This window comes from Dunckerocampus dactyliophorus, chromosome 13 (genome assembly GCF_027744805.1).
Source record: "Dunckerocampus dactyliophorus isolate RoL2022-P2 chromosome 13, RoL_Ddac_1.1, whole genome shotgun sequence".
Lineage (NCBI taxonomy): Eukaryota > Metazoa > Chordata > Actinopteri > Syngnathiformes > Syngnathidae > Dunckerocampus > Dunckerocampus dactyliophorus.
The window spans coordinates 28,074,092-28,089,595 of record NC_072831.1 but is presented as its reverse complement, the minus strand read 5'-3'; the positions used below and the strand labels follow the sequence as shown (position 1 = coordinate 28,089,595).

At 40.2% G+C, this 15,504-nt stretch overlaps 1 protein-coding gene across 5 annotated transcripts in view; it reads right to left on the bottom strand.

Moving 5' to 3' along the window:
* The window catches only part of fndc3ba (fibronectin type III domain containing 3Ba), a 108,094-nt gene that overhangs the window by 25,994 nt on the left and 66,596 nt on the right, over positions 1-15,504 (bottom strand). For 4 of the 5 annotated variants that reach the window (XM_054797621.1, XM_054797620.1, XM_054797623.1 and 1 more), the window contains 7 exons: positions 14,147-14,547; positions 13,249-13,379; positions 3,515-3,573; positions 1,463-1,614; positions 1,325-1,384; positions 1,102-1,240; positions 127-180 (listed from right to left, as the gene is read on the bottom strand). In XM_054797621.1, coding sequence (XP_054653596.1) covers positions 127-180; positions 1,102-1,240; positions 1,325-1,384; positions 1,463-1,614; positions 3,515-3,573; positions 13,249-13,379; positions 14,147-14,547 — 996 coding nt within the window. The remainder of the gene's footprint in view (positions 1-126; positions 181-1,101; positions 1,241-1,324; positions 1,385-1,462; positions 1,615-3,514; positions 3,574-13,248; positions 13,380-14,146; positions 14,548-15,504) is intronic. The other variant, XM_054797624.1, reaches the window with a different exon arrangement.

Here is a 15,504-nt window from a genome sequence, read left to right as displayed (position 1 = left end):
TTAAATATATATATACGGTACATATAGAGAGAGATTTCACATTATTTCCTGCTTCCAATTAACGTCCGTCCTCGCTACAGCATTTACTGCATGTCATGTGACATCCACGGTATACAACACACTGACCTCATCCCACTCGAGCAGGTAGTTTGTGATTTTGGATCCGTTGTCGCCTGGCGGCTGTGGAGAATTATGCAAACAAAAAGCAAAAAAAACAAAAAACAGATTAGGTGAAAGCTAATTTGTAACAGAATTTCTGTGATCATCAATTTTTTTACTGGTTTGTTGTCACTGTAAAATGAGAAGCACGCAGCGATACAGTATTACTTTATTACACGTATTACACAGTGTTCCCTTGCTACATCACGGCTCACCTTTCGCGGACTGATTGGCTAAGGCAGAACCAACGTGTTGTGTCTGTGTCCTGATTGGCTAAGGGACTGTAGACAACTGTCAATCAATCTCTGCCTTCCTGTGCAGTACAGAATGTGTTGGGCTTGCCAAGTTTACATAACTGTTCGATCACGAGCAGTGTGACTCTGAAGTGCTGTATGTTTGCAAGTTTTATCCCCGACACCCCCACAATGGCGACGAAAGGTTCTGCACCGTCGAAGGCACCTGAGGTCGCACCCAAGAGGCAGAGGAGGAAGAAGAGGTTGGGGCTGCGGGGCGCCATTACGGAAGGAAGGAGGAAAATACGACGACAGGAGCAATATGTTTTAGCTGGAGGAGTCGCCCCCCAGGTAGGAGTCGCTGCCGTGGCCGGGTAATGTACACAATGTACTTTTAAACTTTGCTTGCTCTTGTGACCTGGCAGGAAAACCTTGCACGCAGAAAATAAATTGCATCTCAATTATCTTCTTACGGACTTTGCTGTCTGCGGGTTCGAAAATCTGTGCGGGAAATGAGCGTGTCTCTTACGATTTACCTCAATAAAGTGTATGGTGAGGTGTTTTACAGCCTTAAACATATAATAATTGAAAAAAAATTAAGTTGGCTACTTCGCGGACTTCACGCATTGCGGGCTATTTTGGGAAGCTATCACCTGATAAACGAGGGAACACTGTACAGTATTATTAGTGACAGTATCGGTAAAATTACCTTCCACTGTAAAGTGAGGGTGCTTTTGGTGCGGTGGGAAAGTTTGGGGGCGAGCGGGACGTCGGGAACACTGCAGTGCGTGGTGAAAGAGCCCGCCTCGGAGCACGAGCCGCGGACCGAGTTGTACATCGCAGACACCCTGGAAGCAAGAAAACGTGAGGCCTACAAAGCCAAGGAACATGAAATCAAGAAGAAATAGTCCAAAGCATTTAAAAGAACCTACCGTACGTGGTAGTCCGTTGCTGGCCTTAGATCTTTGAGATGATACTCCAGTTCTTCACCACTTTAAGAAGAAATAAAAACAATCACAATCGTGCAACTTCAGGCTAGCCAGACTCAAGCACGAGGATGAATTTCTTACCTGTAAATAAGGCGGTACTTCCCGTCACGCCCTTTATCCGAGAGAGACACCTCGTAGGAGCAGGACACGGGCATGCCGTTACCGTGTCGGCTCGCCAGGCCTGTGGGGGGCGCCCAAGACAACCGTGCAGCTCTGGCTTGCACATTAGATACCTGAGAAAACAAACGACACAAGTTACTTCTTGAACTTTAACAGTGATTTAGAGGGTATGAGAGAATGGGAAGGAAAATTTGGCTGTCTTTGACCATACGGTTATTTGCAAAGGACAATGCACAACACATCAGCAACAGAACCAATGTTGTAATAGTGATATGGCGCAGCATTAAGAGCGCTGATGACATCATTGTAAACAACAGTACGGCACATGGAAAGCACATCATTTTTACTCAAATAGCTCGGTAGAGTAGAGGCACATTTCCAGCAAAACAAAATACCTCTTTTACATTTTTTAAAATACCTTTTTCATCTCTGTTCTGCTTCATACAGTATTCAATATTAGTATGTCTGCTAATGACAAGGGTGTCCAAATGTGTTTTTTTATTGGCCCATAGCACATTCTCAAAAAACAATTAAACAAGAAAACAGCAAAAATGGGAAAAAACAGCAGTAATTTTTACGAGAATAACGTCAAACTCTTAGGAGAATGAAGCTATAATTTTACACAAAAATCTTACGGGAAAAAAAGTAATAATTTTGAGAGAATAAAGTCATAATATTCTGTGGGGAAAAACGAAACAAAGAATGAAGTTGCACTTTTTGGAAAATTACGTTGAGAAAAAGTTCTAATATTAGTCAAAATATTATAAAGCCATAACATTACAAGAAAAAGAACATGTACTGTAAATGTTGAAATATTTGAAAAAATGCCAACAACAACAGAAATGGGAAAAAGGAACAAAAAAAGTTGAATTTAAAGGGAAAAAGTTCACACTAAAAACACGCTTTTTCACCTATATCACAAAGCTGAGATGCAGGCTGCTTTTTCTTTAAATATAAATCACTTCGGGCCGCGCGGTGGCCTGGTGGTTAGCGTGTTGGCCACACGCTGCACATCATGGCAGATACACATGATAAATAAATAAACACATTTATGATATAGGCTGGAAAAAAGGACCTTCCCCTCCTTGAATGACCAGCAGCCGCCACTGGATTGTATATACAGTATATTAAACAATATATTATACCATGTATGTATTAACAGCTCCAAATGAACTGGCAATTTAAATCAAGCTAAAAGATAGCACACGTGTGAAAATGTATTTCCCGCTAGTCTCTTCAATAGCACACCATTTGAATCACACACCTAGCCACCACGGGTTGCGTTCAAAGACACCACGTAATTTAAGTTGAATTAACGCGTTCTGAGTGTGAACGTATTTTTGGGATTTTCGAACATACTTAAATGCAGCAAATTGTGCTTCCGCAGTAAAAGTTATGATAGTGAGTGATAAGAATATCCACTGATTGCTTTTCTTTGTCTTTCTGTTTATTTAGACCACACATACACGCACGACAAAGACATTCTTATGATTTGCGGTGTGTCAGCGAACGCACGTCGAGGTGGTTTCGTATCAATGAGGAATTGTCCTTCTGAGGAGTACTAGAGATACATACGGTATAACGTCTTAGCATATAGACATCGTTTGGTTTACAACATGTAAAAATATCAACGTCCGTCCATCCTTTTTATGGGAAAAGTTTGGATGCCCCTGACTTATGATATCCGATTTATGAGATTCCACGATGAAAGAAATGAAGGGGAAAGCCAACTAGGATGAGCCAATGCTGCCCTCCTGTGGCCAAACAGAGCATTGCTAAAATAAAGGCTCCATGGGGGGAAAAACCCCAACAACACACAGCCTGCCGTCTTTTTTTCCAGTGTAAGCATCTGATTTTCATGTTAGTCGGCCAGACAGGATGGAAACATGGAAAAAACATCACAAATGCATGTGCAGGCAATGAATGCATGAGACAAGGAGGTGATTGATAAAAGCTAAGAGCGCGCGTGTGTGTGCGTGTGTAGGGGTAGGATAAAGGTGTGTGTTTACCAACCTGCGGTTTGTCGATTGTTGACAACATGTCTTGAACACGTTTCCCCTCTGAATCATGATCTGGATGGGAGAGAAATACATAATACTTAATTGTGGAGCATTCATCAATTACGGCTGATTTACACAAAGTCAATCACAATCCTAAACTGATAATTGAGGCTGCTACTTTATAATCAAAAGTCAGCTATCGTGCAAAGCAATTATAATCAAGTACTAGCTTTGTAAAAATGTAATTCTTCTCATTTCTTTGCTCGTCTGTGCAACGTTTACGTTGGTGTGCGGACAAAACCAGTGACTTCAGGACGTCTCGTGCTATTTTTACACAAAATTACGATCCGTTTATTGAGACATTGGGCTGCCAATTGATACACTGTTGTGTAATATTAGTGATTAGCTGAAAAGACGGCTTTGCAGACGGACTAATACATTCTTATTGGTCATTCCTATAGACAAATCTATCAGTAGAAGGAGTGTTGCTGCAAGATTTGTGATGTAACTGTTTGGTTTCTTCATAATTCTTTTTTTTTTAAATAAACCTTGGAAAAAACATCCAGAGTTCCCGAAAAACATTAGTCTCATATCCCGAGTGAAAACTGACCACAGGAATAAAACCGTTTCCATTTTTCTTCATATCCTTGAAATAATTTGCTAGCGCTTATCACGCCATATTGGTTTTAGTATTTGACACTTTATTGGACCGGAGGTGGCGGGATGACACTGAGAAAACCCAGTCGCATTGAATGCATCAGTCGGAACCAAACACGCCAAACACAACAAATGGAGGGAAATTAGCGTCTACTATATTTACTCCGAGGCTTAAGGGGCCAAATTCCATTCAGGGCTGCAAGAAAACCAGCGGAACATGCTAAGGCTTAGCCGCAAAGCTAACGTTAGCATGTGTGTTTATTTTGAACCATGTATCCTATGTTAGTACCTGGAAGTGATTATTTACCATGCAGTGCCCCCCCCCCCCCCCCCCCCGTCCGGAAAGCAGCGATGAGACAGAGTTGTGTGGTCGAGTTTGCTAGGGGTGCGCACATGTGTAAGTAATGGGGGAGCCCGCCTTACCCCCGCCCCATCATCACTCCCCTCATGGGGTCCCCAAGTTGAAGGTTTTTCCGACCAGAGGACGCCTGCTTTCTCCATCCAAGACAACTGACGATCGTAAATCACAGTGCGTGTGCGCATTTTTGTGTTACTGTGACACAAACGCACAAAAAGACGAACACACTCAGAAAACGCTTCAAATTATACATCTATGCATTGGAACGTCTTCAAAAATGTATGTGCGCGTGTGTGTGCGCAAGTGTGTGCGAGTCGCTGCCTTGGGGTACACGTATGAGTCATGGCAACAGTGATGTCATGGAAGCACAACCTCTACTTGACCTCCGCGCGTGTGTGTGTGTGTGTGTGTGTGTGTGTGCTTCCAAAGTAGGCACTGTAAAGTTACAGCAAAGCTACTGTGTGCTTCACCTGTTAAACTGCAACACACACACCGCCTTGTGTCACATACAGTATAGGTCAAAATCAATTGGGTTATTGCTTTGATATCGTTCAATAATCCATCAAAGTTTCGACTTGCAAACTGGTAGAAGTGCTGAACGTGTACAAATAGTGATATCACCTTGCACCTACACGTCGCCTGCCATCTTTCGTCTGATATTTCTCAAAATCAACAAGATTATTGGGTCGATACAGGTTAATATCACGTGAAAATGTTACATTGGTTGCAAACTGTGTCTGGTAGAAGTGCTGAACATGTACAAATAGTGATATCACCTTGCACCTACACGTCGCCTGCCATCTTTAGTCTGATATTTCTAAAAAAAAATAGGGTTATTCTTTTGATACAGGTTAATATCATGTGGAAATGTTTCACTGGTTTCAAATTGTGTCTTTTCAAAGTGCTAAAAAGGTACAAATAGTGATATCAACTTTGACTTAAACACCATCTGCCATCTTTCATCCGATATTTCTCAAAATCAATAGGATTATTGGTTCGATACAGGTTAATATCAAGTGAAAATGTTACATTGGTTGCATATCGTGTCTGGTAGAAGTGCTGAACATGTACAAATAGTGATATCACCTTGCACCTACACGTGGTCTGCCATCTTTCGTCTGATATTTCTCAAAATCAATAGGATTATTAGTTACAAGTTAATATCACATGAAAATGTTACATTGGTTGCATATCGTGTCTGGTAGAAGTGCTGAACATGTACAAATACTTTGACCTGGGCTGCTTTGACCATCTTATGTCAAATGCCATTCAAAATCAAGAGGCCTACTGTATTGGTTTGTTAGAGAACGATCAGTAAAATTAGAAAAACTGGTTGCAGGTGTAAAACGCTGCATGCAGCATATAAATGAGACCTTTGACTTCCCTTGGCCACCTGGAGTCCGACAGCGCTGGAAATCAAAAGGGCAGCTGATCTAGCAAGAGTTGCAACCCGTACAGACAAGAAAGAACACAACAAAAGTGTTCTGACTTGCGGCGGTTGAGCCCCAGCTGCTAAACTGTTTTAATACGGAGAAGAACCGCACCGCAACACACGAACACACACACACACACACACAAAGTTTATTTGCTGCCCACACTTCCTCTTCTCCGCCTGACCTCACATCCTGTCTGCCTGTAAAATGATAAGTGAGGACAGTGGCAGCAGGGAAATGGGAAAGATGAAGGATTTGGGAGTGAAGCAGAGTTGGAAGGGGAAGGAGAACAGACCAGACAGCCTGAACCAGACGTTCAGACGTTCAAAACAACACTGCGTGTTCTCAGAGATTTTTCATGTTCAATTTTAGTGGCATGACCCCAAAAACTAGAAAATAGCATTTTCAATACTATTTTTGAGGTTGGATGAGGACCACAGTTTGACCCTGGAACAGATTATTTTGCTTTCCATTATTTCCTATGAGAAAAACAGCTTGTCATGAAGTTCCACTCCATGTTAATTGGGTGCACATTTAAATGACCACAAAATTAATCTGAATCTGATTTCAGATTCGGATTTTCTTTCATTTATTTCTTCATTTTATTCTATTAAAATATTATCAATAAATATTATTTAAATTGGAATTTATTTTATTTATTTTCTTCATTGTATTCTATCAAAAATATTGACTATATAATTTAAATTACTACGATTTGAATAGGAATTTATTGCACTCTAATTGATTTATAAATGTATTATTATTATCAGTGCTATTATAAAAAAAAGAGTATTTATAAAGAAACAAAGCAAGTCGTGATGTTTTGGGTATTTTGGACATTTGTGGCTGATTCCTCTGAGAGCTGAAACGCTAATCGCTTGATTCAACCTGCATGACGTGCGTCTCTGACATGTGACCGCCTTCCCGCCTTCCCGCCTCCTGACTGCCGCAAATACACTTCAGTGGAAATGTGGAAGCTGCGAGCACAATCATACAGGAATGCTTAATATGAATGACATCCTGTCTGCGGCAGTGCGCACTTTTTCAAATATGACACACGGCCCTTGACTGTGTACAAATCGGAGCCAAAGTTTGAGGGGAGAAAAAAAAAAAAGAAAAAGAAAGAAGAGGAGGTCGCATTCCTGCAGAATGACGGCCTGCGGCTTCGAGTCCGTCTGCGCCGGGACAGAAAAAGACCTTTAAGGCCTGCGGGTAAAAAATGCCAAAAATGCAGCCCACGCTTGCTCCCCCCTTGCACACACACACACACACACGCACACCCTGGAGGACTTATATGTGTGTTGCTGAAAAAGAAACAACGCAACAGTCATCTTTAAAAGCCTCTAATCATGCAAAACAAAGCCAAGTGATGCACACTCAGCTGGGAGGAAGGAAAGATGGAAGCCTTCGGTGTGAGGAGGATGGGTGAGGAGGGTCATCCTCCGCATTGGGAGCATTCCATCTGTGCACAGACGGCAATGAAGTTGCCGGGACATGCCTAATATTGTGGTCGTCAAGGCGAAGGTTTGGTTCCCATAAAGAAAGCCCTCCACCACCCCTCCCTCCAGTTTGTAAAGGGGATTAGAGGGATGAGAAAATGTGTTTAAAAACTATCCTGACTTAGAAATACAACATTTTAACCCCAGAAAAGGATTGAGTTTTCACCTAAATGCATTTTATCTGAAAGCGTTTCTATATTAGTGTATTCTATGGTGTTAATGCAGCTATGTTTACTCATTTCCGTGATAAAACGCCTTCATAAATGTTTCTAAAATGCACTTTGGATGTAATTATGTGCATTCATGTTTCAATAGACGAGGTGAGGTAAAAACAACTTTTACTTGGTTTGGCTTAAATAAAATTGTAAAATACGTAATTAAAATAAATAAAGGAAGGAATAAACACATATAAAAATAAAAAAGACAAATAAAAGTGTAATTTTTTCTTAAAAGGCTTAAATAAAAGCATAAAACAAAGAAATAAAAATGACTTAAATAAAAAAGTACAAATAATTTTAAATATTAAAATGGTTTGAACAAAAGTGTAAAAAGTCATGAAAATAACAAATAGACATGACTAAAGTCATAAAAAAATAAAAATGACAAATACAAGTGTAAAAAAAACAACTATCGAATAAAAATGACTTAAATAGAAGTGCAAAAATAATTTAAAAAAAATTAAAATGACTAAAATAAGTGTAAAAAACTAATACAAATAAACGTACAAATAAAAATGGGTGGCGACTTTGTGACCTTTTGAAACTGTGGATCCCAGGTGGAGACCATTTGTATGAAAGGATTAGCTAAGGAGAGATGAGCACACAGGAGCCCAGAAATCAACTTAAATAAATAAGAATGAGCAACAACCATAAATTACACTTCATATATTTATAAGCCCCTCAGTCATTGAAATACACAGAAACATATTGCAGTATTTTATTTGGGTATTTTTCAAATATACATAGCATTTTTTAATGATGTTAAAATCAATTCTACGTTCTTTTTATCGGGCGCATTCTTTACTGATTGGCTGGGGAGAGATCACATGGTCAAGTGCAGTTCATTGCTGAGCAGATGATGCAGTATATGACATTTCAAAGTAAAATAAGCACATCTTTATATCAACTGGCCGTAATTGTATTTCCTCCCCTAATCTAATTTCTCCCCCCAATAACCGCCTCTTCTTCTATGCAGCTGCCAAGGTGAGGTGGTGAGGTGAGCAGGAAGCGCGTGCACCCGTGTGGCCAAGGGATTGTAAGAGTCGCGTTTCTCGGAACCCTGACCCCATCCGACCCCGCTCAGCCCGGCCAAATTTGAGCCGCCGGGATAAAGAATGTGTATATTGAAAGTGTTGACCGATACACATACATCCTATACATGGCTTCCGTACGAAGGAAAGCATCATCTTCTGGAACAAAAAATGTCTCTATTATAATAAATATAGTCGACATTTCTCACAAATATTGTTCATATTATATTCAAATATATATATATGTACATATGTATATATATATGTATATGTATATATATATATATATATATATAATAATTGAGCTTCAGTTGAGAAATTATATCAATTGGATTCATTGATGTACAGTTGCATGAAAAATGACCAATTTAATTTTAGAACATTTCTGAATTACCAGAGAATCATTTCTAAATATAAAAAACAACTATTAAAATATTACATAAAATTAGAAAAATTCATACGTTGATCTGCAGCTACGGAAATGCCCCGAAAAATGGCTTAAACTGTATACAAATACAGAGCACTTACATGAAAATGCATTCATTTACGTGCAGATTTGATGACAAATGACCAATTTAATTTTGGAATTAAGCTCCAATAATTACAATAGAATATCTTCTAAATACAAAAAACTAATATTAAAATATTACATCAAAACAGAAATATATTATAGCAAAATGTATAAATTGCTCAGCAGTTACAGGAATGCCCCAAATAAATGACTAAAAATGGCTCAACTTGTGTACAAATGTAGAGCAGTTACATTAAAATGCATTCATTGGTGTACGGTTGCGACGGAAACCACAATGTGATGAAAAACGACACATTTCATTTTAGAATATTTCTGTATTATATTACAATATTAAAATATGACATACAAATATAATTATATTATAGTGAAATTTAAAAATTGATTTGCAATTACGGGAATGCCCCCAAAAATGACAAAAGCATGACTCAAATGACTAAAAATGTTTTGACACTTTCTTTAAACGTGCGCTACTGTAAATGGCGACAAAATAAATAACAAATATCATCGCTAGCAGCGGCGCTTGCTCGCTCATTTAGCTGAACAGGTTCACCAAAATATTAGGAACAGCTTCAATCACAACGCTACATTTCATTTGGTCGTAGTTGGCTCGCACTGCAGATGGAGCCGTGGTGAAAAGTAACAGTTGGCACACGCTTTGTTATGCGCACTGTCGCCACCTGCAGGCCTGGAGGCGTGCGTGACAGCATCGTAAATGTGGCCTACATTGACGGACATCTTGAAATGGGTTTTGGGCTTTAAAAAACTGCACAATGACAAAATCCTGTGAAAGTATATTACCCAAGCATAGTCATCTGCAGCTGTCTGGGATTTCTACCTTGTTGTTTGGCTCTCACACACATTCAGGTTTACTCAGCTGCAGCACACTTTAGTCAGGTGTGCATTGAGTTTGGAAGGGGCGGGGTTTAGGCCCCTTGTGACCTCATACGTCATTTTCCGTCGTTATTTTGCCCTCATTCTCATCTCGTCGGTGTCATTTCTTCCACCTCCGATCATGGCCCTATTTGGCTCCGTGGGAAGCGCGTCGACCTCGGGCCCGGGATGAGATTATCGCCATGGCGATGATGCACATCAACACAGGCTCAAGCAAAAGATGGATGGTAACATGGAAGCGTGTGAGTCAGGACTTGGTCAAAAGGCGACGGCAGTTCATGAAGATGACATCACAGAAATGCTGTTTTGATAAAAGACTCGCTTCTTTTTGCAGCGGGGTTACTTGGTGGGAGGGTTAACCCATCGCCTTCTGGAGGCAAAAACTCACATTTTACCTCCACCAAGCAAGCTGTGTGGGTTTTAAGTGTTGAATTGTTCCTTCCCGGCCTGTGGAGTATAAATATTCCAGGTACGCGTTTCGGATGGAATCTGCCACTGATGAAACATTTGTTTGCATCCCTTTATTATGATTGAATGATTACTATTTCATGTTATTTCTTTATTTTATACTATTATATTATTGGAATTTAAAAAAAAATGATGATATTAAAATAGTCATAAAAAAACAAAATTAAAAAAATCACATTAAAATGTAATGTTCTTTCTGTATTTATTATTTTTATAATAAATATAATAAACAGTGTTTAATGAATGAATGTAACTTTGCCTGTTTGCTTGCCTGTTGCTTGTTAATACATCTTTTATGATGGCCACAGTTTGACCTTGGAACAGACAAATTTCCATTATTTCTTATGAGAAAATCTGTTTTGGAATTAAAAATTCTATCCTGGAAGAGATTTGAATTCTTCTGAGTGAATCCAAATGATTTACTTTCGGAAAAGGAACGCAAACTCCACCAAAACGAGTAACATTTTCCCTCCGCATGTTGTCCTCTTCCTCATCCTCCAGCCAACCCGGCAGAACATCTGCTTTCGCCTGAATTCACACAAGTCGGCAACTTGGCAACGGCAGGACACGGAGCCCGGTCGGAATGTTTCTGCTGAAAAAGCCGGTTTCTAGGAATCTGTGGTGGCCATGCGGAACCAAAGATGGAGGAACACGAGGGGACCACATCTGTTTCTGCTCAAGAGAGAGAGCGCCTCGGTTCTGAGAGGCAGGGAGGGACTTGAGTGAGTCGGGAATGGAGCTCGCCAAGTCAGCCGACTGCTGCCATGTTGGCACGGTGGCAATAGCCACACACACACACGCGCACACACACACACACACGTATATTTGCAGGGGCATCAGGGGCAACATGTAGGCGGTTGTGTGTGGTATCCCGAGTTGGACCCTGCCAGGATGAACCGGGCCCGGCAGCAACTTAATCGCAATGTTAGCACTTTAGCACTTTAATATCACATTTGAAGTATTTTTTTTTTGGATTCCTTCGCATCTCCTCCGCCTCTGATTAATCCACAGCAAGCCCGCTCATGACATGCATGTGCCTCATCTCCATCAAGGCCCTGAGAGCCAGCTGGACCACAGCTGACAGCTGACGACACGCTAACACATAAAAGTTATTACTGCGGAGGATCCACCTGAGAGCTCATAAGCAGAGCTGTCAATCACCCATGTTGGGCCCGCCCCTCCTGCATGATTTACCACAGTGTGTGAAACACTGATTCTTCTGTGTGTGTGTGTGTGTGTGTGTGTGTGTTTCATCTGGACACATGCACACTATATGTAAGTATCTGTGCGGGTTTAACTGCACTTAAGGGGCCAGTCACTGAAAAAGTAACATTTGACCGTCTTTCTGCACGCAAAGCTTTGATTGAATGTTTAGATGCATTCCATCACACACAAGCACCCGACTAAAGTTTGGAGATGAACATCAGTCAGACTTCCACGCAACTGACTTAAAAACGTGTTCGATCCAAAGCTTGCGTTACCACCATCCACCCAATGTAGACTATCACACAGCGCACACGCCAAATCTTACATGAAACACTGCAATGCTGCGTCTACTTAGGCACAAAAGGCTTGTAAAGTCATGGTTTTGGTTATATATTTTTAAAATAAATGATATAATGATATAAATAAATGTATATATATAAATATATATGAAATATAAATATGACAAAAATATTACATATTATATACGTTCAATAAAAGTCACAAAAAGCAAAATAAAAGTATATTACAAAACAATGATATGTTCATGTGACTGCAATTTTAATAACTTATATTATGCTAATAATATACTAAAAATTATCCAAAAAATATTATTATTCATTATATTCTTATTATTGTGTATTAGAGATTAATTAATTCATATTTTTTCAATATTATAAATGTGAAATTTATAAATGAATAAGTCAACAATTGCGCTTCTGATAGTGGAATAAACCCATAAAAAAAAAATAGAAAAACTAACTGAAAGTCCAGCAGTAAAAATACTTTTCTTTATTTTTTTCAAGGTGCTGCTTCAACCCTTGACCAAGTAGTCATGTGATTTTCTACTGAGACGACCCGCGCTGCGAGACACTTGAAATGCTTCTTGTACCTTCTTGTCCATTTTGAAGCTATAAAGTCAAAGATAAGTAGTGTGTAACATTAGCAGCCCCCGCCCGTGTTGTGTGTGTGTGTGTGTGTGTGTGTGTGTGTGTGTGTGCGTGTGCGTGTGTGCGTACGATAACGCCAAGCTGCCGTATCTCCCCAGTCAAAGCTCACAAAGTCTCCTTCATCCCAAGCAAGACACTGCAGGTATGTGCACCCCCCCGCCCCCCCAGCACTCGTCTAGCCTCTGTCGTCTCGCACCCCGCCACCCCCCTCCGCCAACAAGGCCCGTATTGTGGCTGCGGGTAAAGCGATAGCGCTCAGACCAGGACAGCTTGAACTATGTGGTTAGCGAGACAAACCCACCTTCATGCAGGATGCATTCATCCATTCTTAAAAGAAAAAAGGTGTGTTTCATGTGTTCAAATGGGCGCTGAGGGTGGGTGGGGTGAGAAATGGACAGAATGTTGATAATATCCTCGTTGTGTAGCATGCATTTTGTGTTGCATTTTGCTCTTTGCACCGTTGTGTCTCATCATAGAAAATCCCACAATGCTCTGTGCACGTCCTACCTTGCGTGTGCACCTCTGGTTCACCGTTCCGTGGACTGCTCCGGAGCCGCCTCTCTGGTTTCTTCGCACCCGGACTGCCGACTCCGCCCCCGGACCCCACTGACCCGAGCGACGGGGCGTGTGATTTGCTGCTGGGTCAAAACAACACATGATAAAATATGCATTTAAAGCTCATTTGTATTTAAAGGGACAATCAAGTGAAATTCAACCTTTTAACCCCACAACATGAAGAGAATGGATTACGTGTTCAATAACACCTTCTGGCTTTGGTAACCACATTTTAAGCGATTATGTGTACCAATAAAATATATTTTGATTTTGGAATATTTTCCAATATTGTGTAACAATAATAAAGTATAATATTTAAAAGTTTTGCCAATATTATAATTATTATTATATATTATTGAAGCCAATATTCTTATAATAATCCTCAGTACTTTCCATAATAATAATAATAATAATAATAAATAACCATATTATAATGTATTATTATTTACTATTAATTATGATTAATTTGTGTTTTGTTGTTAATAATAATATATCATAATAATAACATAATATAATATAATAATATAATGTAATATCACATATATAAATATATATAATAATATAATTAAATAATATTATATAATATATTACTACTAGGCCTATTTTCTGACAAATAAAAAAAACAAATTATTATTACTATTGTTGTTAATTATGAAATCAAGAATGCACACTGTCCATAATGTCAAACAATATATGTGAGATCATGTTCAAAAAAAAAAATAAATAAAAAAATTAAAAATCTTTGGCTTTACGAAGTCTTCTGCCTGACCTGGGTGTGTTTTCAGTGGCCTAAATGTGCGCGTGTACGCAACCAATCCAAATAGTTGTGAGGGAGGAGCAGTGTGGTCACCTGTAGCCGTTATGTGCGGGCCCCAGGCTGCCCTTGTACAGCGTGGATGGCGGCGAGTTGAGTCGGTTCTGTCGCTCGAGTTGTCTCTGCTCCTTTATCTTTTTGGGCTGGGGCTTACTGTACGTTTCCTCCCGGATGAAGTTGGACATGCCGTAGACCGGGATGATTTCTGGGTCGCCGTACATGGGGGGGAGGTGGTGCTGGTAGTACTGGTGGTGGGGCAGCTCTCCCGGGCTGACGGGCGGGTAGAAAGAGTGGGAGTTTGGAATGAAGTGAGGGTGGGCCAGGTAGGGGGGCAGGTGGTGTGTGGGCGACAAAGCAGGGGAGTAGGAGGGAGGGTAGCACTCGGGGGACTGGGGGGTCACCACCACCCGACGGACCCCGGTGGTATCTTCCAGCACCTGGAAAGAGAACATTACATTCAGACATAGCAGGCTTGAAAGTCAGGTAGGAAATCCATAAATGAATAAATAATACACTAAATTCATTCATAAATGAATACATTGGTTAATCAAATGATTAATATAATAGTTGGAAATAAATAAATATGTTGAGATTATATTTCAAACTGAAATAAATGACTGAATATACAGTTTGATCAATTATTTCACATCTGACTATTTCATTCATGCTTTGTTGTTTTTTATTTGGCTTAACTGTAAAACCAGAATTGGAAATAATAAATGAAATGTAAAAATACGTGTTTGAGTATTTCATACAATTCAATGCTTCACAACAAAACAAAGCAAAAAAATAAATAAACACAAGTTTTTGCTGTTGCTAAGCTAACCTGTTGCCGGGCAGAACATTTAAATCACTACGTTTACATGCGGCCATTATTCGGGTTAATGTCAATATTCCCGTTTCTCATCGGCATGAGAATCGGCACGGTCCCTCACAACGACAACAACATTACACACATGCATACACACTGAAAAGCCACAACAGTGGCGTGTAGAAAGAGGGAACAAGGAGGACCCCCACAACACACACACACCCTCCTTCTTGTCCACAAAGGAGAGAAAAAAAACAAGGACAAAGTCCCACTATGACAACATGGGGACACGACCTGCATGCAGGATTTACTGGTAATGACACACACACCCACACACACTGCATGGTACAAAAGTACACAAACACGACCATTAAACACACCCACCAAAAATCCAAATTTCCAGCTACTGTGTGTCCCCTCGTCTGGCTTGTTTATGTAAGAGTGACAGCGTTTCCCGCTCAGCGAGCCAATGACCCGACTTCCAGTGGCTGGGGAGCACGCAGACCACACATGGACAACTTTGCTGACCTGTGTTGTGTCAACCTCTCTCAAGTGACCTTTGGCTGGAGGTCCTCATCCAGTA